General features: G+C 37.8%; 1 protein-coding gene and 1 long non-coding RNA gene across 6 annotated transcripts; both read right to left on the bottom strand.

Annotated features, from left to right (window-relative positions):
- Nucleotides 1-66: 66 nt before the first annotated feature.
- Nucleotides 67-13,901, bottom strand: LOC149028708 (uncharacterized). Of its 5 annotated transcripts, XR_016170417.1 has the most exons (8): nt 13,548-13,901; nt 5,719-5,915; nt 5,499-5,559; nt 4,254-4,360; nt 4,060-4,168; nt 1,484-1,555; nt 1,268-1,386; nt 67-883 (listed from the first exon to the last, which is right to left on the bottom strand). It is a non-coding gene; the product is annotated as an uncharacterized LOC149028708 (long non-coding RNA). The 5 variants fall into 5 exon arrangements; XR_016170416.1 differs by having other exon boundaries at nt 67-1,386; XR_016170420.1 differs by lacking the exon at nt 1,268-1,386.
- Nucleotides 13,902-22,187: 8,286 nt separating this feature from the next.
- LOC149028707 (stem-specific protein TSJT1-like) lies at nt 22,188-23,672 on the bottom strand. Its single transcript, XM_089138718.1, has 5 exons — nt 23,399-23,672; nt 23,063-23,303; nt 22,800-22,920; nt 22,566-22,675; nt 22,188-22,452 (listed from the first exon to the last, which is right to left on the bottom strand). The coding sequence occupies exons 1-5, from the start codon at nt 23,599-23,601 to the stop codon at nt 22,417-22,419; spliced, it is 711 nt and encodes a 236-aa protein (XP_088994844.1). The 5' UTR covers nt 23,602-23,672; the 3' UTR covers nt 22,188-22,416.
- Between the last annotated feature and the right edge of the window lie 814 nt (nt 23,673-24,486).

The following is a 24,486-nucleotide window of genomic DNA, read 5'->3' as shown; positions in this document are numbered from 1 at the left end:
AGGTGTGATATTATCCAACTAAGAGGGGGTGTGTGCTTTTGTCCGCTGGGAGGGTGATATTTATCCTTTATTTATTTATCAAAATGGTTCTAAAGTTCTCCATGGTTCATTTTCTTCCGTGCAAAGGAAGGGATGTTTACCAATTACTAACTAGTTTACCTCATTATGTTCCACATAGATGATCTGTATTATAAGTTTACTTCAAATATATTTAGGGGTTCCCCTCTAAACCAACGCCATATGATTCAATGATCTTGAGGGTCTATTAGTTGAGGTATAGTAGAAATTGGGCTCATGGAAAATAGAAGCCCTCTTTTGTGTTGACATCTTATGCTCATTAGGTCAATTCTCTCATGGTTACTCCGGGTTAGTGTTGACACTCCCTAAATCTCATGAGAAATCACTAGTAGTATCCCCTTGTGATTTCCTGCCCATTAGTGGCGGTTTTTTGTTTACCGCCACCAATTACGTTAGTTTTTTTTTTTTTTTTTTTTTTTAAAAACCCCTATATTTGCTATTATATTACATTTATTCTTGAAAGATAGTACAAATACATGAATACAAAGAAAATTCAAAAAAGCTAATAGTATTCAAAGAACACAATTTAAGAAAAATAAATACAATACATATTAATCAAGTCAAACAAAAACTACATGTAGTACTCTACTTGATATTACATGTTAATCTAAACACCAATAAGAGAACAAGAAAAAAAAATGACACAAAAAGGAATAATCCAATCACATTTCGAGGCTGCAACATCATCAACAGCTAGATCTTGTCCAACCTCTCTTGTCTTCACTCTCTCTACAAGGCTAAGCAGCCACTCTTTCTCTCCAGTACCAAGACTTAACATAGGAGTGCGGGTCAATGGGCTAACCATCTACATAGTAAGGAGCAGCATTTAGAATACAATTTAACATTCATTGAGGGCAGCCAGATGATTTCTTCACTTAATAAGAAATAAACACATGCTGCAATCAGATTGGAAAGATATACCCAGCTAACATTTGAGGGAATGCTTATTAAATATCCTGCTACTTGGTAGTAGAAGGTTTAAACACACAAAAATTGATGGACAAACAATAGCAAGATAAAACAACAAAGAAATAGCAACAAACTATATCCCATGTATATAACCACTATTCATGTTGGTTCTAAACTTGTAAATCCTAAATAAGAAATAACAACCATTCCAAATTCATAACCAAGGCATTCCATTCCCTCCCACTTCAGCCATAGCATTCCTCAGCCCTTTCCTTCTTACCTAAATCAACCCCAAACTAGTCGCAATTCACCCTAGCACCTTCCCTTCATGATTCCGCAACTCCAGCTCCTTTCCCTCATCAATCATAGGCAGCAGTAAAATGTAGATAAACAAAGCAACTAATTCGAAGCAGAAACAACAAGATAACCAGAAGTTAAGGTCAATTAACTAAGTAAACAATATTGCAAACATAACTAATTAGGAAGAATTCCATACAATGATTCCATGTGCACCTCGGTAATAACTGCTGGTTATAGTCCTGAACCGCTCCTGCCCTGCAGTATCCCACTACAAAAACAACCAAAAGACAAATTTCAAAAGGTAATGAAATATAAGATTTTCCAACAAGATAATGTAAAGCAGATTGATCTCCAACTAGGAAAAGAAACATCAATTGCAACAAGATGGAAAACATAAAGACGAATATAAACAAAAAAGCAACGTTCATTTTCCATCTCCAACTAGGAAAAGAATCATCAATTGCAACAAGATGGAAAACATAAAAATGAATAGGAACAAAAAAGCAGAGTTCATTTTCCTTTTTTTTTTTTTGGTCCATGTGAAAGACAAAAAAACACGTGACTCAGGAATCAGTCAAAGCCTCTGAGCATCCCATTAAGCACCCTAAGTACAAACCATGATACGTTGCAACTGTCTCCAGGAGCACCCCATGGGCAGACCAAAGCCTATTTATTTCATCCCTTCATTATTTCTTCTTGTCCACCATTTTAAAGAGCTTCATGTACATCGTCTAACCCAACATAAGAAATACAATACACTAACACTTACTTAACATTCATAATATAAGCGAATATTAACACTCTCCGCCAACATGAATTAAGAATAAAAAAGTGACATACCCCCAAACATCCACCTATCACCACCTCTCACCTACTTCAATCCTGAAGATACATCCATGTTAGTAATATACAATACATGGGACTTGCTTCCAACGGGAAACATGGCCCCCACATCAGGCCTATGGGAGTGCTTGTGGAAGCGTCAAGTGCAGATGTTATTTTACATTTCATTGGGAGTGAGAGGGGAAGAATAAAAATAATAACGTTGCAATCTTCAGGTAATGTGTCACTGATAATGTAAAACTGCACAAGTTCACTGTTGAAACGTTGTTGAGGAATCTGCAAATATGCTTGATCTTACAATTATATTTGAGAGCTGAAATGTACCAAAGGTACTTTCTTTAAGGTATTTAGACACCCCGATTTGTGCAATATGGGTTCTACAGTGTCTTCACCCCAAGATCAGTCAGCCCAACCTTTAAGGTTGCACCCCAGAAAGGTTTCTTAAGGTGTATCAGATAATGTTCATTGCTTGACAGAACAACAACAGGGAGAGAGAGAAAGAAAGAGGAGGAGGTAATTCAGTAATTAGAATGAACTCGAAAATGGGTTTATATAGAGCTCCAAAGGCTTTGGGTGAAAGGGTAAGGTCACCTTTTTTTGTGAGGGTACCTTTCAGCTCAACTCACTTCAAGAAGGTACCTATCCAGCTGACCTCCCTACAGGAGAGTGCCTCTCTAATGGCATCTCCACGTAATCACCCAGCAGCAAGCTTTCCAGAATAGGGCCCATGACAAAATGGGCCTTCCGGATCAAAGCCCATGACCCACAGGCTTTCCAGAATAGGGCCTATGACAAAATGGGCCTTCCGAATCAAAGCCCACGACCCACGGGTTTCCAATTTTTTTTTTTTTTTTTTTTTTTTTTTTTTTTTTTTTTTTTTTTTTTTTTTTTTGTTGTGGGGTTTTTTTTTTTTTTTTTTTTTTTGGGGTTTTTTTTTTTTTTTTTTTTTTTGGGGTGGGGAGAGGGGGGATAGGGCCCATGACAAAATGGGCCTTCTAGATTCAGGCTCGGTTTGTGTCGCACAAATTAATAATACATGGGCCCTTACTATATATAAACCATATAATTAGATCCTCTCAACTCGATGTGGGACTAAATAAAACCTGGATAAAAGACACAATTAAAACAAATATTTATATAAAATAAGTTTTAAACATATTTACAACAATCACTAGTCCAGAAAGCAGCAATAAACTGTTGCTGTGGAGTAGTCAATACACACCAAATTCACATGAATCCCCAAGTTTTACAAAGGCACATTTTATAGGAGCTGAAATCATTTCTGAAAACACAAATCGCAATAGATTTTGAAAAATTTTTAGATGATAAAAAGCACCAATGGCTGGCCAACATCAAAAAAAAAAAAAAAAACTAGTTTCTTAGGCTAGCATTCGAATCTCCATTTGAGGCATGAGAATATAGTACCATTTATGTGTTAGATGATTTAATATACTTATAAATTGAATCTGTTAAATCACATTCTAAATGGCTTGATCTTTGAATTGGAACACTTGTTCAATAAAGAGAGAAAGAAACACAAAGACGAGATATTCTCAACTAAAACAACAAATAATAATAAATAAAGACAAGACATGTGGATAACGGTGATGTCCATATCCATCTTATCCAATAGGGACCAAACCCATGACCCTAACAATCACCACATTCAAATCTTGTTAGCAGGAACTCATCCATAAATCCATAAACAAGGGGGAGTGCAAATGGTATGTTTGGATAGAGTTTCAATACTTCCATTTACGGTTCATATCTCATTATTGAATGTGTAAATCTATATTTCATCATGGAATTGTATTCAATGTCTTTTTGGTTTTATCTATATTTTATATTGTCAGTGAGGCCATTCATCGAGAACAATGATTGCAAAAGTCCGGTGATATGTTATGTGTCTAATAGAGCTTAGACTCTTACCATTCACTAAGTTCACAGCTTTGGATTTAAAGGTGTCTGGTACTAGCCCCATGGCTCCTCTGAGATATACCAAGTGACCTGCTTTACACTCAAGTAGTTCTCTAGTCCCCTACAAAGAGAAACATAAAATTCCGTCACAAGTGCAATGAAGCAATTTCAGGTACTGTTGTTAGAATCAGTGCTTAGAGTCCTACCATTCACCAAGTTCCCGGCCAAAACCACTTCGTTTGATGCCTCCCCATGGAGCTTGACAGAAGCAGGGCTGTGAGCAATTTACCCACACAATCCCTGCTCGGAAGGCCTGCAGAACAGCAATAAACACAATTAAACTCTTACATAAACCAAAAATAAGAGCTTAAACCAGGAAAAGAAATGACATCTTTGAAAAATGACCAAATGCAGGATTCTTCTCCCAGCAACTGGGGGCTGAAAAATCTTACATAAACCAGGAAAAGAAAGGACATTTTTGATAAAGGACCAAATGCAGGATTCTTCTCCTAGCAACTTGGGGTTGAAAAATCAGCATTCCAACACAACCAACAAGTAACAATATTAAAGGCACCACTCTGATACAACAAAAGCATTGCAACTGGAGGTAAATTTTGCTTAAGCTTTGCCCCGTCGGTATTTAGCTTTGGTCTTCACCCTACTGCCCTTCCCTTGTCCTATTTTAGTTCTCTCAACATTGTGGGCATCTGGAACTAATGTTACTAAGAGTCCACCAAGCAGAACTGGACAGTCCATGGACCAGTCAGTGGTTGTGGCACATCAAACAGTGTACAGAACATGTGCAGGTGGTCCAGATGTTGAGTTAAAGATGATCCATCCAACCAACAATAATAGGAATAAAACAAAGATGTAATCATCTTAAAACACATCTTTAATTTAATCCTATTATTGATCAACTAAATAAAGACGGTCAACTACAGTTGTTTTTCCATCCCCCTGTCATGGACTGATGGAAACTCTGTTACCTGGGGTTTAGGTTCTACTCTCTAGGTTTGATCAGAACATAGCTCCTTCAATATGAATTAGATTTAAGCAATTTTAGATCTGTAAGAAAGCTGTATTCCAGTAAAACCTAAGAACAATATACACTATCAAACTTGGAGCAAGACCACACGTATTATTTTGAGTGTTCTCTATGTGAAACTAATGCATGAGTTGGGTTAAAAATGCCACAATTAGGCAGAACAAGAACCAGGGTAATAAAAAAAAAAAAAAAAAAAAAAAAAAAAAACCCTTCTTCAAGGCCTTGAAACTAAGGTTTTCTAGTAGCCTAGAAAAGTATGAAAGAGACACGGTTGAAACCTGGGAAATCTCGATTTCCACTTGGTCAATCCAGAGTCAGGACTTAGGACTGGTTGTTGATCCTTAGGATAAACTGGTCCAGATGATTGTCAACTATTTTGCTGTATAAGCTACAAAGTTAATCATACCTTGAATACACGCTCACACCTCTCTAGATCATTGGAAATCATAGCAGCAGCCAAGCCATAGCTGCAAGAGAGAGAGTTTACAAATATGTCAAGTCAATTACCCCAATCAAAAAAACAAAGAAAGAAACATGGAAATACAATATTAGATCTATTCGAACTACATGGAGGCTTTGAACTTTATAAATCTTTAGACATGATTCATGCAACCTTCAGATCGAACCTAAACTATGCTAGCATTAGGCTTGTGATTAGCATCAAAAGTATCTATTGTAGATATTGTAAATGCAGAATTCGTCATTTGATCAAATACCATCCTCTTTGCCCTTTCTTCTTGGGCAGCTTTGAAAGACATGAATTGAGGCAGGGCAAACACCTTGTTTGAGAAAGGCCACTGCATTCCTGAACTCTTCATGGAAGCTAAAGATTAAACAGGAACACAAAGGAAACTAAATCAGTTGGGTAAGTGATCAAAATAGGAAACTATAAAAGACATTAAAATAGCAAGCAATTAGAATAAGATGATGAGTGAGTTGTATCAACAAAGACAAATTTGAATATGATATCTTGCACAAAAAAAAATGCATTAAGAAACTTGTAAAATGAAATACTAAGGATAGTAAACTACTTACAACTGAAAAACAAAACACAAACCAACCAACAAAAATGCATTTGATTATATTCTAATTTAAAATTGGGTTTGTATTGAGCAACTCCACAGGGGTGTCAACTATTATTCCATCCACATCTATCCTTGTCCAGTTAAGACTAGGATCACCAACAACCATTTGTCCAATATTTTGACTATTTAAAAGAGAGAGTTGTTGGTATGTTTGACTTGTATCTTTAGTGACATCACCTTCCATATCATGATTACCACATACTGATGATTTTAAAGCAATCAACCAATCAGGCCTCAAAGGATCCGGTGCATAAAACACTTGCTTTGCTTGTGTAGGGAACAAAAATGGGTCATCCATCTCATTTTTGCCAAAATGCATCAAATAATTAAAGTTGACAAGGGTAAACCCAATATCATTTTTCTTCACTCCTCAATAACTTCCTTTAGTGTGCCATAATAAGTGACATTTCCTTCAATAGGCCTTGGGTCTTTACTACTATCAACACTATTTTGAGTTCTTTGACTTTTTTCACGATCCTTTGTGTGAAACCTTATGCCATTAATAATATAAGCATTGTAGCTTTTGTATTCCCAACTTGGACCATTAGCCAACCATCTAATGTTGTCAGGTATCTCTTCTCCACATTGGCATAAATGATCAACCTACCCAATACAAAAATTATTTGTTATTTGTATAATTAACTTGCAATTAATCTATTAGAATTATCTACCATTAGAATCATTACACTTGGTCTCTAAACCACTTTGGAAATGATTCTGCATGTACTTTCAATCTAGCTTGCTCACGTACTTTATGACCCATCTTTCTTTTAAGTTCTTGAAGATGTTGCCTATAAAATATAATATTAATAGTCATGTCAATCAATATAGTCATTACTATGAAATGTTATAATAAAGTAACTTATGCACTTACTCTCGATACGTCTTAATGCCATCATAATGAATCAATACATATTGATGAACTTGAATTAATTCTTTTGGTTCTAGCTGAAGCAACTGAAGCTTTCCATGTGGTCTACCGGAGCATGAAAACACAGAAGACTTGTCCGTTTCCATTTTCTCATCATCATTATTCCTTATTGGATAATTTACCATTGTTTCCACACCTCCCAAATACCTGGAACAAAAGATCAAGCATTTATCTACAATGTATCCTTGTGCAATGAAACCTTCTGGCCGAGCTGCATTTCACGCACATGGTCTTTAAGTCTTTTGTTAAATCTATTTAAATAAAAACATATACATAATTTATTCCACATTCCCGTAGATAAGCTTAGGAGATTAAATAAAAATAACATCATGTGTAATATTATCTAACCTTTCAAAAGGATACATCCATCGGTAATGTACTGGGTCCACCTAACAATGCTTCCCATGGTAAATGAATGAGAAGATGTACCATTACATCAAAGAATGATGGAGGAAAAATCATCTCAAGTTGGCAAAGTGTTTCTGCAATACTTGATTCAAGTTTCTTAAAGTCTTCTGCTTTACCAACTTTAGAACACAAACACTTAAAGAAGCCACATATTGCAATCAATATTACCCTAACATGCTTTGGCAATATATTTCGTAATGCCAAAGGAAGTAGTTGTTGCATAAGAACATGACAATCATGATTCTTTGTACAAAAAATATTCCTCTCTTTAACATTCACACAATGTGAGATAGTACTAGCATAACCATTTGGTACTTTTAATCCCTTTAGGGTAGTGCAAAACATGTCTTTGTCTTCCTTTAATAACGTGTAGCACGCATGAGGTATTTACATTTTATTAGTCCTCTCCTCAATCATTTGTGGATGAAGAGCTGGCCGAATTCCCATTTCTTTCAAATCTAGACGAGCTTTGATGTGATCCTTAGTTTTATCTTTAATGCCCAACAATGTATACATAATGTTGTCACATACATTCTTTTCTATATGCATTACATCTAGATTGTGGCGGAGTAGATTATCTTTTCAATATGGTAATTGAAAGAAGATACTTTCTTTCTTCCAACTCAATGGCAATGGCTTTTGCTGAACTCAAGCTCTTTTTCTCTTTTTGCCATCATTCTCCACGGGATCCTTACCAAATGTAGGGAAATCAACTCCCTCCAATTGGTTTAGCACCAAAACTCCTAAAGGAGGTTGGGGTGCATCCCTATACTCTGTTGATCCATTAAAACATCTCTAATCTTTTTAAAATTTATGATTTAAGGGAAGGAACCGACGATGGCCTAAGTAACAATACCCACCATGTTTTAACCAAGCTAACTCCTTAAACTTATTGCAACAAGGGCAAGCAAATGCACATTTTGTGCTCCAACCTGATAGATTAGCATACGCTGGAAAATCATTTATGGTCCACAAAAGTCATGCACGTAGTCGAAATGACTCTTTCTTATATGCATCATAGGTGTCAACCCCAATTTCCCACAATTCTTTCAACTCATCTATTAAAGGTTGTAAAAACACATCACTATCATTACCAGGCTCTTTGGGTCAAGGAATCAACAATGTCAACAAAAAAGACGTTTGTTTTATGCACATCCATGGTGGTAAGTTATGGGACCACAATAACGGGCCATGTGCTATAGCTTTTACCACTTCTCAAACTGAAAAGATTAAATCCATCACTTGCCAGGCCGAGTCTAACATTCCGTGGGTCTTCACTAAATGATGGTTCTCTTCTATCAAAATCTTTCAAAGCTTCTGAATCTGCAGGATGATGCATTTTTCCATCATCAATATGATGTTCCTTATGCCAAACCATAGCAGATGATGTTTCTGATGACATGTATAATCTCTACAATCTTGGTTTGAAGGGAAAGTAGTGTAATGTTTTTGCTGGGATTTTTTTATTATTAGGGTCATATCTTGAAGTGCCACATTTTACACATGATTTAGCATTGGATGCTTCCTTCCAGTACAACATACAATCATGAGGGCATGCATCAATATTTTTATAAGTAAGCCCTAGGTTCATAATTATCTTCTTTACCTCATATAGTGACTTTGGTAGAGAATTATCTTTTGGAAGTGCTTTCTTTAATAAATCCAACAATAAAGAAAATGACTTATCACTCCACTTGCAAAGGCATTTTATATGATATAGTTCAACAATAAAAGACAACTTGGTGAATTCCTTGCATCCAAGATATAATTTAATCTCTGCATCTTGCACCAATCTTTCAAATTTATCTACATCATTACTTACATCCAATGTGGCATTAACCCCCACTCCTCCAGACATATTATCCCTAGACGTATGTTTGCCAAATGCATCATGTAACATGTCATGCATGTTATCAATATCTTTGTCTTCTTCAACATTTACCTGATTGTTGTCTTCTTCAACATTTGCAAATTCTTCCCCATGGAAACACCAAACTGTGTAGTTCCATATAATTCCATCACATATCAAATGTTCAAACATTTCAGCCTGTGTTCTTGGCAATCGATTATTAAAATTTATACATGGGCATACAACCTTCTCCAAAGTGGATACTTTTGAAAATGCAAAATCCAAGAATTGTTTGACACCCTTTATATATTCCATTTTTACACGGTACCCAGGGTCCCGTGACTGTGTAATCCAATGTCTATCCATTTAATGAAACTAGCATAAAATATGAACATCTCAAATATGTATAAATAGGAACTTGTACATATATAACTTAACTTTATCATTAGACATTCAATTGAAAAGCATTAAAGTTAACATATAACCAAGAGACCTCAAAGAATGTATATCATCTTAAATTTATCACATCTAGATCATAGTATTCTAAGCAATTTCTCAAGTATAAAATTTATTTTTATAAATGATGTAAGAACAACGACATTAAGAAAATAGTATTAGATGTTACGAAATTTAATTGTATTATAATAAAAATTGATTCAAAATGCTGGTATAAATTGTGATTATTGCTGGTCCTAGTGGGGTTTATTAAGAAAGGCTTTTCCATTCTTTCCTTCAACACGAAATTTACTCAACAAGAACAATATCAGTATGAAGAAGGCATTCCCTAATCTATAATAACAAGAACAATAACAACATAACAATAATAAGCAGCATTGATGGAAACTCGAGAATTTCTGGCAATGTATCATAAAGGGATCCCTACAGCTGTGAAGAATGAATCATGCAAACAGAAACTTGGATATAAGTTTGAGATGGAGTCCTAATTGGAATCAATTTTAAAATTAAGATTCCTTCTAATTAATTAGTTGATATTTTTGCAAGTTATCTTCTTTTCTTTGTAGTTGTTATTTATTGAGTTGTAAATGGGATCTAATCTATAAAGGATTCCCTAGTTGAGTTAGGTTTCCAAGATTGAGTCTTAAGTCTTTCCCCTCCAATTGTAAGGCTATATATAGCTCACTGTCCACCCTACCTCATTGTAAAGCATGTTGAATTGAAAAAAGAAAACAAAGTCTTGAGGGAATTGAGTCATGGTCTTCTTGTGAGGTCCACCGCTGGATTTGGAGAAGATGATCTCAAAAACAAGCAAGTTCTTCCATCTTCCAGCAGCAATTCAGCAACTACAGCAGCTCTATAACCTAATCCAAGCAAATACAGCCACCCCAACGCCTCTCCTAGCCCATGGCCCCCACCCCCACCCTTTTCCTCCTATCACAGCCTACAAAGAACCCTCCCCACCCCTGCGGCAACCCTAGAAACTCCACCCAACTCTTCCCCATACCCAGCAGCATCCCTCCCCCATCTCTTTCTCTCTCTTTCACCCCCTCCCCTTCCCCATTTGGATCTTGCCACAGTAGTAGAATAGAAAATAAAGAAAGGTAAGATCCCAAGATCCAACCAAGAAAAGGCAAGATCCCAAGAAGCCTACCCAAGAATCACTTCTACACCTAAAAACCAACCCATAACATCCCTAAACCTTCCCAGACCCAGCCACAGGCTTCCCAAATCATCCTAAGGTAAGCCTAGATATCACTAAACACACCACATGCTTCTTTGTTACAACCCAAATTGATTTTGTTAAAACCTTAGTCATCCCAACCAACCCATGGTGATTTTGTTATACCCATTTAACCCAAACCATTCCAATTTGAGTTTGTTGAATCCTAACTTGTCCCTAGGATTTTCCTAAACCCTAAATCTTCCCAAACTTGACTCTAAAACCATCCATAGCAAAGCTAGTTGTAGGAGTATCTCCATCTCTGGACTTAAAATTCTTCATTCCATTTTTCATCTAGCACTACTGGTCAACTGCATTATGGTGCACAGTTATATCATTAGGGGACTAAAAGAAATGTGAAAACTGCTATCATTGGTTGCAGGGCTATCTGATAATTGATATTGATCAATGCAAGTTTATTTACATGTTTCTTAAGCATCATAAATCTAGCTTTAATGATAGATTCTATGACAGCAATGACTATCATCCACTAGATTTTGATATTATCAACATTTACAAATTGATTAAAGCAAAATCTGAGAGACACTCTCGCAATCACAACTTAAACAAATCTAATCTTCTTCTTCATGATTCACACTTAAAGGACTTCTGACCCCTAAATAACATCCATCAGTTCCACCAATTGAGAATTTTATTCTTCTATCTTAATTCAAGGATGTCTGAGACCATTGGTTACTAAATTAACCTACTAGTAGCAATAAACTGAATGGATCTTCTGCAGGGAAATAGAAAAAGCCATAATACTCTAAAAGTCAAAACAAAATTGGATGAATTATCATTTCCTTTACCCACATCTAGAGTTTAAACATGGTTCAAAAGTATTCATAGATATACTGAAAGTGCTATTTTCCAGGTAAGGGCATCCACACATTAATGCATCATTTGAAGAAGTTGCTTAAATATTAACATGTGAATATGTGATGTCTGCATCTCCTCCGATTGAAAATTTTAGCTATGAAGGCTCCAAGCTCCCCCCTTAACTGGGTTACTCGACACCCATTTTTAAATAAGAATGATAATATCAGCCAGGTTGAATTTGCCAGTAGATTTCATTGAACATTCAGAAGAAAAAAAAATTAGCATCACCAGAAAATAATATTAGTTCTAGCAAAACACAAAAAAAAAAAAAAAAACCCCCCCCGGGAAAAAAAAAAAAAAAAAAACCCCGGGAGGGGGGCAAAATTGAAACACCTGGAACATGCATACAAGTCTAGTCAGAACCAGCAGGGCATTTTTCTCCTCTCTCCTCCTGATTTTAGACCCTTTCTTTTTCAAACCTTAGGATTGAAAGGGGACGGGGAAGAGAAATACTTACCTTTGATAATTTGAGTCCAGATAGAAGAATTATCGTTTAGAACCCCCAAGCTAGTTTATGAAGTGCTAAAGCTAAATTATGAGGTCTAGCTTCCCTTAAACACTCTCCCCCAAAGCCAGCATTGTTTTGTCTCTTGATCATTGAACAATTTACTGGTTTTCTCAGTGTTCTCATTCTAGAACTTGAGGGAAATTGAATCCAGGTTGTCATAGACCTGCTTAGGGATTTCAAAACACCCATATAGTAAGTAGGGATGGCAGTCAAAACAGATTTTGTAAGGGCTTGTCGGCCAGCAAAGGAAAAGGCAATGAAACATTAAGGTTAGTACCTAAATACTTACTTGAGGATGACATTTCAAGTATACAGAAAATATTGCAAAGAGTATTCCTCATATGAGTTGGCACATTAGACCTAAAGCAATGCCACTCTTTTCATAATTAATACTCTGGCTTGACAAATCAAAAAGGAAAAAAGATCTAAAGCAGCCTTGGTTGTACCTAAATAATTCTCCATTACCCGGTAAAAACAACACCTTAGGAAATTACCACATTTCATTTCTTTCCACCCATAATTGGTTCACTTATCTATTATTTTCTAATTATGGTGATTTGTTTCCTCGTATCTTCAGACAAGAGTTCAAAGATCATCCAAGACTCAACAGAGACTAGTTGAATCAGATGTTAGGAGCAGAATGCAACCCCTGGAGGATTTGCTAACAAAGACAATAGATCACCTACACACTCTCTTTGAGACTTGTGTTTGTAGCAAAGCTATTAATTTCTGGAGATAACTAGTACGTCTGACTCTGAGAGGACATAATTATTGTTCCAATATTACATTCTCTTCCATTTACATAGTTTTGATAGCTTAATACTAATTTTAGTATCCAAGTTTCTTGTTTTGCTCAAAATAGTAAATCAGAAACCATATATAAATAAATGTTGAGTAATACTTACTAATCTACATACAAAATTGCTGAATCGGAAAATGGAAAGAAGAAAAAAGAACACGATCCTTGAGACAAATAAAGAACCCGGTGACAGAAGAAGAAAACCACAGGAAACATAAGTAATTCGGGGAAAAGAAGTTCAGATCTTCGAATATTCAGAGATAAATAAACAATCAATAAACCGACATAAGAGAAAGAGAAAAAGAGAACGATCGATACCTGATGCAAAAAGGCAGAGAGCGGAGACGACGAACAAGAAACCCTAAATCGCAGAGAGCGAATCCAGAAAATAAATTTGAAGAGAGTAGAAAAGAGAGAAAGAGAGATAAGATAGCTCCATTCGGTGCTAGTCGTCCTGTTTGTCCAGGGAAGAACCTCGGTATGGTCTCTGTAAGCTTGCGAGTGTCGAAGCTGATCCAAAATCTCAAGTGGATTTCTCACTCGGAAAGTCCTATCGATCTCTCTGAGTTCTGAAGCTGTCGTGTGAAATGAAAAACAAACTAACTTGAGAAGCTGAAAATGAAAATCGAAACTGAAAATAGTGAAAAATTGGAGCCGGATTGGACGGGAGGAGTGAGGGAAAAGCCGGCGGTAAAAGGGATGACAAAATCTACGGTTTTTCGGGCGAATTTCGTTCGAATTTTTTTTAATTTCTCCCTCTTCTCTCTCTTCTCCAGAGCTTCTCTCTCATTTTTTGCACTTTTCACTATATTTTCGTCCGATCTTCGACATCTTCGGGTACATCTTGCTTCCTTGTTGCCGGATATCACGTTGTTTCTGTCGATCAGTAGCCGTTTCGCACAGATCTGAGAGTTTTTTCAGGTAACCATTCTTATCCAAGTAATTTTTCACAAAATGCATGCTATATGATGTTGGATGATTTTGAAATTAATATATGTTGAATACCATGTGGCGATCTACGATTTCACGGAGTCGGATTTTTTTTCTTTCTGCAAAGTATTTTATTTTTTTATTTTTGTGGGTAAAAAATGATATTTTGATTATCTTGTATGATTACTTTTTAAGTGATACAGTGGTTGTATGATGATAGAAAAAACATATGTGGAACTCCGTGAGCTGATCTACGGACTCACGGAGTCGAAATATTTTTTGACCCAAAAATAAGTTATTTTATTTTTCAAAAAATATCCTGATATTAATAAAAATATCAATAATTATGAAAAATGCAAAAAATAGGGGGAAATGGGGGGAAATGTTTTGAAAATTATGGAATAATTATATAAGTATTTTTCAACTGTTGGTTGTGTTGCCCATGTGGCTTCATCGTCGGTTTTGATATGGGCAGCTATTTTTATAATTATATCATACATGCAATATTCATAATTTCATATATGATTGTTTATATGTGTATAAACAATTATAATGATGTTGTTATTTGTTAATGTTATTTGAATGCAACAATCATCATGTTTGCCGGTGGGAGTCGAGGGGAACTGGGTCTTCCTGTGGTGGACGGGGACAAGGGACAGGGTGGGACAGGTCGGGGACAACCCGAGAGATCGGCAGAGGAGGGAGGACTCGACCCAAGATGGCAATATTGTACGGCTATTGATGGAGACAAAAATAAACCGAGTGTAATTTTTGTCACAAAAGAATATACTCAGGTGGCATCGAGGGTTCAAGGGTCACATCACTCGGGAGTTCAAAGGATGTGACTAAATGCACAGAGGTCCATCCGGATGTAATCAAGTTACTCGTGGATTTACAAAAACAAAAGGGGAAGAAGAAAGATGATCGGAGGAAAGTCAACAGAGCACTAGATGATGCAAGCATGGGGACCGTCATCATATGTGGATGATTCAGGATGATGATAGGGATGTTGATCCCGTTGATGTGGACAGAGATCGGGGAGGAGAGGGATATGCGGCGGGCCATGGCAGAGAGCAGACGATTGCACCATCAGGAGTAGGATATGGCCGTAGCTAGAGCTACAGAGCTGGTCCATCTAGGCCTACAGGGGCTAGACCTTCCGATTCTGGGGGAGGGGTGGTGTATTTGGCATGTTTGGCAGACACGTAGTCGGCGGGCCCCTCATACATCAGGTTCGGACCGCTCGGTGCCACTACCACGGCAACCATTTGATTATCCACGCCGTCCAGACCCAACCATGGAGCAGGATCCTGATAAATTTAGGAGAAAAGGGGCCAAGCAGCCCAAGATATCTGATGCATGGAAAGGTATGGCAAAGAAGGTAAAGAAAGCAATGTCAAAGTGGATTTATTACAATCACATCCCAACAAACACAAGACAGGTCCATACTATACGAATATGATTGATACTATTGCAGCGGCAGGCCCTGGATATAGTGGTCCCAACCCTACAAAGTTGATGACCACCCTCCTTCAAGAGGAGAAGCAAGAGCTGCAGGAGTATATTGATAGTATGAAATCCTTTTGGGATACTTATGGATGCACCATCATGTCTGATGGATGGATCAGCCCGACGAGAAAGTCCATCATTAACTTCATGGTATACTGTGATTGGAGAACTGTCTTCTTGAAATTAGTGGATGCTACTGGTCATACGAAAGACCACAGATATATCATGGGTCTCCTGCAGGATGTGATCAACCAGGTTGGTAGGAAAAATGTGGTGCAAATTGTCACCGACAATGGCTCCAACTATAAGAAGGCCGGTGAAGTGTTGATGGCTTCACCTGATTATAACCTTATGTGGACACCTTGTGCCGCACATTCAATTGACCTAATGTCGAAGGACATTGGAAAAATCAGCATTGTCCACAACACCGTTGAGAGTGCAAGACAGGTAACCAACTTCATCTACAATCATAACGTTGCTTTGGCAATGATGCGGAGATCATGTGGAGGTGAGTTGGTGCAACCTGGTCCGACAAGATTTGAGACAAATTTCGTTGCCTTGAGCAGCATGCAAGATAAGAAGTCGGGCCTCGATCCATGTTTGCATCGCAGGAGTGGTTTGATTGGGTCGGATCCAAGTAAGATAACTATCTACTATTTCATCTTATAAATTATTATATTTATATTATGAGTTTATGATTATCTTGTATGATATTTATTGTCTATTGACTTAATGAGTTTGTGATAATTCAAAGACGACCAATGGGCGCCAAGACACAATATCATCCGATGATTTCTGAGATGTGTTACTATAGTGTTGCAATCATAGATCCTATAGTAAAGGTCTTGCGTATGGTGGACTCTTCCTTGAGGGGACCCACTATGCCCCACTTGTATGCATCCCTTGAGCGTATGAAGGATGCTATAAAGGCAGCAAACCCTAGAGGACATCGGGCTTTCTTAGATATTGTCGATGCACGATGGACAGCTCATCTGATGCATCCTCTTCATAGGGCCGGTAAGTAAATATTCTGGGTTGTTGATTTGTAGTTGTAGACTTGTAGTCTTGTAGACTTGTGGGCTTGTAGCATTGTAGGTATTGGTACTTTGGTAGTTGGTACTAATTTTAAGCTTTTTTAATTATGCAGCATATTTTCTAAACCCTAAGTATCAATATAGTCAACATTTAGGGTTGGACACAAACCTATTGGATGCCCTGATACAGGTGATAATGAAGTTGGAGCCAGATGAGATGGTCCAATCATTTTGCCACAATGAGGTGAGACATTGGGAATTTCAAACGATTAGTGAGTTGTATTAATTGTTTAAATAATTTAGATAACCAATCAATACTAATGATTGTATTATTGCAGATCAAATTGTTTAGAGATGCATTTGGGTCTTTTAGTGGAGTCAGAGTGCAAGCGGAGAAACCATGGATCCAGGTTAGATACTTATATAGTTAGATCCTTAGGGCTTAGATGCATAAATGTTTTGAGTCTTTTGACTTTTGAGTTTCTAACTTAATGTTTTTGTGATAATGCAGCTGAATGGTGGTATCTCTATGGCAATAGTGCATCAAACTTGCGAAGATTGGCAATCAAGATCTTGTCTCAGACTTGCTCTGCCTCTGGATGTGAGAGGAATTGAAGTACATTCAGCATGATCCACTCCCAGAGGAGGAACCGGTTGGGAAGCCAGCGTCTAAATGACCTCGTATTTATTCACTATAATATGAGGTTGAAGCTGCAATATGCCAGGGAGCAGGCTCAGAATGAAAGGCAATACATCAATCTCGATGATATATTTGATGTTGCCGAAGATGACCAAGATCCCCTCACTCAGTGGATGTTGGACAGGGGTGAGCCGGTATTGGACCAACCTGGAGGGAGGCCTGACCCAGAACTAGCTCAAGCTGCAGGGGTTAATGTGGGTGAGTATATGGCCATTGAAGAGGGTCAGGCACATGCAGAGGCAGCTGCCACTGCTGATGAGGATTGGATGATGGCACCAGGCACGGAGGAGCCGCAGGACGACAATCCCGATGACACACTCTCGCCTAGTCAGACTGGTGGAGATGATGATGGTGGTGGTGGTGGTGGTGGTGGAGGCGGTGGGGAGAGCGTATACATGTTCCACTACCGGAGACACAAAGCAGCCCCCACCCAGATACACTGGGGAGAGTCATTTTGATCATGCCACTCAGGATTATGATCATGGTGGTGATTATCGATGGTCGTCAATATCCTGATACGAGGCCGAGCCACCATCAGAGGGGAGCTGGCCATGACTATGTTAATCCTTGGGATGCGGCGATTGCGTCAATGGGATCCATGAGCTTGGATGAGTCTGTAGGCTCCACACCAGGTTATTGGCCTACGGGTAATTATGGTGTCCCTCTCCCTCCTTCGGGATGGACGGGATGATATGGGAATTAGTAACCCCTCTAGTTCTTCGGATCATGGGAGCTATGGTGTCCCTCTCCCCTGCTTTCACAATCGAGTCATTCGTACCAACAAGGGCATATGATGGCATGCAAGACGTTCCTTGGCCCTATTCTCACTTCCCTCAAATTGGAATTCTCATGGCAGGGGAAGATGACCGCTATAGAACTGAGCTAATGATTACTTAGACAATTTTCAATATCGTATGAGATGGGATGAGTATGTGAATTTGTTGGGGGGGGGCATCACTGGAGACAGTCTGAGTCAGAGGAGTTCGATCCACCTAGGCACAGTACTTGGTACTGAGAGTTTCAAATTTTATATGGTTGGATGACTTTATGTATTACAGTATTTGTACAATGAATTGTAGACTTTATATGATTTGGTTTTATGAGTTTTTAGGTTTTTAGTTTCGGGGCTTTCGTCCGCGTATAGTAGGACATGGGTCGATTAAGAACATTAGTTTAGGTAATGTTTTAGATCAAAATAACACTACCAATGTGTTTATTGGCCTCAAATTAGGCTACACATCAAATTTCAGGTCAAAATGACCAAAAAAACCCATCGAAACAAGGGTTTGATTTTTCATCGACCCCCTACCAAAAGTCGCCCGACTTTTGGCAAGTGGCGGTGTTTCGTGAACCTCGAACTATGAGTGAACTCTCTTGATATAGTTAAATTCTTCTAGAAAGGTGGGACCTTCAGAGGCTCTCAAAATTGCCATGCATTGATGTTTGCAAACCTAAGGGCATGGAAGCCTTGGTTATACTCTTTTATGACTGGAATAGGGTATTAAGATTAGGGTTTAAGCACAAGGTTAGTTAAAGCATTACACCTTGATTATCTAGTTTAGATTGATAACTATAACATTGTTTCCAGCCAATATTAGTAGACAACACTATGTTTTGCAGTTCATGGACCTTCCCATAAGTTTGGTCACGCCTTTGGATCATAACAATCCAGTATTAGTAGAGACTATTGTGTTAAATTTCAAATCCATTTACACCTTTATGAGGATCAATGGAAGTTTCTTGATTTTTCCACTAAACTTAATGTTAAATAATGGGGTTTCTTCCAAAAAAAATGGAAAGGTTGCCAAAACACAAAATTTTCTTTTGGAGACTGGTAAATGAAGGATTACAAATTAAATCTAGTCTCTAAATGGATGGATATTGATACTAATTGTTATTTCTACAATGCTCATGAAGAGACAATGTGCATGGCATTTGTTGTTCTTGGATAAAATATATTTGGTTTGTAGGACAACTTGGATTACAAAGTAAGTAATTTGCAGCAAACTGAGTGTTGGATCTATATTTGCATATTTGTATCTATATTGTGGGCATTTAATATCTTAATGCTTACTTGTTATTTGGTATGGTTTTCCTGAAACCAAATTATTTTTACCAATCAAAGAACATTGTCACAATTGTTGTTGTCACAATTTAGAAAACAGAAAAACTCACTTCAGTCAACTTATACACTAATGAAATGGTCATGAATCGGCTTCTCTTTGATGTTCTTTTTGTTTTTCAGCAAAAAGAAAAACACACACTACTGTTTTCAATTTTAAAAATAGGCCTAAGTGGATCAACAAATGAACAGAAGAGTGGGTAAAACTCTTAGCATCCATTTCATGGCACCCAAGCTATGAGAAACTACATTTGACACAAGTTCAAATTTTTTTATTAATTAAATTACATATATAATTTAATTTGGAAAAAGGACAGCAATTTCGTTTTGAAAAATCAAAAAGCAATTCACAATACAATAACAAAACAACGGGTTCTATTGCCAGAACATATAATTATGACGGCTCTATGTCATTGAAGCCATTGATTCTGGACGGAAATGACTCTAGTTACTCCAATTCATCTTTCTAGTGCGAACTCCTTTTGTTTATTGCTTTTTTTTTTTTTTTTTGGGGTGTGGTTTGGGGTTTTTGAAGAGGGTAGTTTTCTTTACATGTATGTGTTCATACGTTTATTATTACAGTATGATCTGCTTTCTGAAATCTCTTATGGTCACACATACTAAATAAAAATATGGTCAATGTGTGAAAGTTTTCTGGGTATTGCCGGTTCGCTACCCAGTGAACCATGCGATATGGTGAAATCTAGCCGAAACATCGGCAATATATATGCGAATGGAGGACCTGATGTTCCATGTTCCAGATTTGTTGACTGGTGAGGGCATGAAAGGTGGAGATGTTGTGGTCAACGGAGGAATCATTGGTGTCATTGTTGTTGTTGTTGGAGGGGGAAGAGGAAGAGAAGGACGAGCTGCTAAGGGATGCAGCGTAGGAAAGAATGGAAGCGATGGTAAAGAAGAGGAGAGTGTAGCGGCTGGAGAGGAGGTTCTGGTGCTGCTGCTTGGGGGTGTAAGAGTCCTAGAGAAGAGATGAGGTTGAATCTAGATGGTTGTGAAGTTGAGTAAGGCTTGATAGCATCAGCAATAAAGATGGATCCATCATCCCCTCTCTCTCTCTCTCTCTCTCTCACTCACTCTCTTTCTCCCTGAGTCAATTCAACTCCCAGCGGAGAAATAAATGAACAATGACTCCATCTTGGAGCTTGGAGTTGCAGACAGAAAGAGAAGTGCTTCAAGTTTAAGGAGAGCCCAATTTCCACTTTTAAAGATCGAAGGTCGTCTTTGTTGTTAGCAACGGCGATGCGGCGGTTCTTCTCATGGGATTCGGCTAACCGTGTGAATCAACTGATGATATATTTCTCGAGAAATCGCCGAACATATTGATGGTATCTCGCTAAGGGTGTCAATCGATATGGTTTCGGTAATTCGGTGCGGTATCAACTTTGAATACCGAAAACTAGAACCATACCGTACCGTACCGAATTTACATGATACAGTACGGTTTCAATATTTACAAAAACGGTTTGGTACGGTTTCGGTATTAAATTGGTGTGGGAAAACAATTTAAACACGGTATCTAGTGCGGTACAATTTTGGTACGAATGAACTCACGCCACTTTTGTTATTAGTTCATTATGATCCTAATGAAATTGCAATCAACTAATCGATAGAATTTGATATTGATAGAAATAAAGCAAGTAAATCTAATTAATAGAGACAAAATAAGTAAATCTAAGAAGATGAATGATGAAATGAAAAACTGAAATAGGGAATTAGGAATAAGGTAAAGGTAAAGTGTTTTAATTATAAAATTACAATTTATATCTCTTAATTTGGTACAGTACCAATTCGGTATGGTTTTGGTACATACCGACGGTATGAATACATAAAACCAGAACCGTACCGAATAAATTCGGTTTCGATATGTATCATACTAAATTTCGTTACGGTGCAGGGCGTTTTAGACCGCGAGTGCGTTACGATTAAAGGGTTTCGGTACACAATTGACACCCTTATATCTCGCCAGTTTGCGTTTTGGTCTCGGTTTTGGTTTGCAATGAACCGATCGATGCGAACTGAAACTACCAAAATTCGACAATATTGCTTACCATGAATATAGTACATGGCGTTTTCTATCCCTGATAAATGCCATTATGTCTTTTTTTTTTTGGATTGAAAAAGGTGCCAATATGTCAATATCTGAGTTCACATCCTCTACAATTCTTAATTTCGTCTTTCTTATTTTTTTGAAGCTTAATTTTATAAATTTATTAGATTTAATTCTTAATTGAGTTCTAATCTTGACCTTTGAATAATTAAGTGTCACGTTTCGCAATCCTATATGGAATAAATTATAGAGATGTAAACCCTTGGATCAATCCATCTTTGTTGTTGGTTGAAAAGGCCATAAACCTTATCTTTAGTTATTTTGCTAAAAAGGACAAACCTTTCGTGGTGCAAATTCTCTCAACCCCCAAATTTCCTGTCCTTCCATTTCCCTGTCTCTCACAGCTGGGAGTTAGATCTTCTCCAAGTAGCTTGTCAATATATTCATTCATACATGAGTGTAAAACCCACCTATGCAAGGCCTGTCTGTCTGTCTGTCTGTCTGTTACAGAGCTTCCTTTAAACCTCTTGTATAGCAGATGCATCTGGAATTCTTATTAGGTATATGGGGCTTTAAATTTAATAGGTTCCATCTAAAGCAGGCAAAGGATTTGCTTTATTATCCAAAGCAAGAAATTTACAAACGATGGAAGCAACAAGATGTGAGAGCCTAAGACATGCACTGACATCTATTGATTCTCTACCAAATTAATACAAATTTTGCTGCTACTTGGGAAGTTGTTATGGAGAGGAGTTGTTCGTTATCCGCAGCCAACATCAATCAATCAAGGCTCGCTCTTCCATATTTACAATCCAAAACAGCAATCTTTACTTCATGGCTGCAAGAACTGTTGGGCCTTGGACCTGAAATGTTTTACATACACACAAAACAAAACAGAGCATGAGAACAGGGCCACAGAGAGAAAGAAATCACCCAGATTTTGTCAGAATTTTTTATATCGATTGTTTCGTTTTACCATGAACTTGGCTCCCCAGATCTCTTCTTCACTGGCAGGAATGGCAGTTACCACATTCTTAGGGTGCTCGTAGCTTCTCAGACCACCAGTTGAAGTGGAGAAGAAGCATCCTGTAATCCAAACGATGACATGATGAGATCAAGGAGACCAAACCAGGAATAAAAAGAGCTCTAATTCCAATTTCGAATTTCCAAAGCAAGCTCATAAAAGAGGGCTGAGAAAGATGGTGATTACCGTGAGGGAAAGATGCAAGAGACTTCCCACAAGCACCTTTCAGCAATTCGGCATCGTCGGCAAAGGCGACGTATCCGTCGGCAGTAATTCCCCAAAACAGAGGAACCTTCCCCAATTGGTCCTGTTTGATTTACTCAGAAATCAAATTTTTGTTATCGCTTATTAGCAATAGAAGAAGACAAGAGGTGTTTGTTAAAAAGCCTAAAAGAAGGGGGTGGTGTGGCCTGTGGCCTGTGGCCGATGGCCTATCGGTTATGACTTACAGAGGCGGCGAACAAGGTGGAGGTGCTCTTGTCGAAGAGGATGAAAGCAAAGTTGCCTTCAAGGTGACTGACGACATGGCTGGGTGGGTAAGGAGCTCGATCACGAAGCGTCTTGTAGGCCTCTATCACCAGTACTGATTCGTTAGCTGACTTGGCCAGTCCATATTCTTGCCTCAAGCTTCCCAGGTTATCCAGAACCCCTTCGAACAAGCAGAAGATATCATCCTTCACCGCAAACGATCTGCAATTCCATGACCCACAACCACCGTTATTCCCAAACCCACTCCTCAAATTTTCTACCTAAACCACCAATACATCAATATTAGTATATCATACCTGGGTTGCTGAGCAGACTCGCAGTGGTGAGTGTAAGCTAATTTGACAAGGTCTCCGATCTGTATAGACACACCACTGTTGTTGTTTTCCAAGAAACGGTTCACCAAAGCCTCCGAGGTTATCTTAGGCGATGGTGTCCTGCAACCGGCAGCCACCAACTCATCCGGCGGCGTTACTACGGTGCTGCTGAAGACTCCCAACATGCTTGCTTGCTGATTCAACCTCTGCAACTCTCTAGAAACTGGATATGAGAATGGGATTTGATTCAAAGGCATGAGCCCTTCTACTTATAGGTAAGAAAGCGTATGGCCTACACACATGGGGGACCCATCAGTGTGTCCAGAGGTAATTTCTGAATCTTCCACGACTCCATTTTCTACATTTGTTGGTTACTGGGAAGATAGGAATTTCTCACTGTAGTAGTGTGTGGAGGAGTCCACAAGTTTCCAAGGCATGAATCATGAATCGAGTTGAATCTCCAGTCTTCATTCTTCTTCAGCCTCAACCAAGTTAGATACTTGTGTAGTTTTCTGAGTTTTTCATGTTATTCTCAGGTGATCGATTGGGGGAATGTAGACCTCAATGTCCCTAATCTTGTTAATTAACGCAATGAATCATGCATGCCATATGGTTTTCAAGTGGGGTTGATTAAATGATTATTTTCAAATGGCTTGTACTGTATTTAATTCTCAATCATTGATGTGGAGTGCTTTCGTGAAAAGAAAAAACTAATACCTCATACCATGAAATCAAGAATTTAAAATAAATTCTTTGAAACTAACTGGAAGCGAAATACTATTAAATCAAAAGAGCATCCTTATAATTTTTGCTCATTACTACTAGACAAAATTTTAAGCTGTTTTCTAAAATTTTTACTTGTGCATTTCAAGTATTTTATTAACTACTTATGTTTGAAATATTAATATAAATGGTTAACGTCATTTTTGTAATATTGATTGCAGTTTCCAAATTCCGATTTAATCTTAAAATTATTGCGCAATATTATTTTCATTGGAAGGACATAAACATGAAAAAAAAGTTGGAAAAATTATTTATTAGTCAATACTACGATTGCGTTTACAAAATTA

This window comes from Hakea prostrata, chromosome 1 (genome assembly GCF_041222555.1).
Source record: "Hakea prostrata isolate BN-2017 chromosome 1, UWA_Hpros_2, whole genome shotgun sequence".
NCBI classification, from domain to species: Eukaryota; Viridiplantae; Streptophyta; class Magnoliopsida; order Proteales; family Proteaceae; genus Hakea; species Hakea prostrata.
This window is presented reverse-complemented; position numbering and strand designations above follow the sequence as displayed.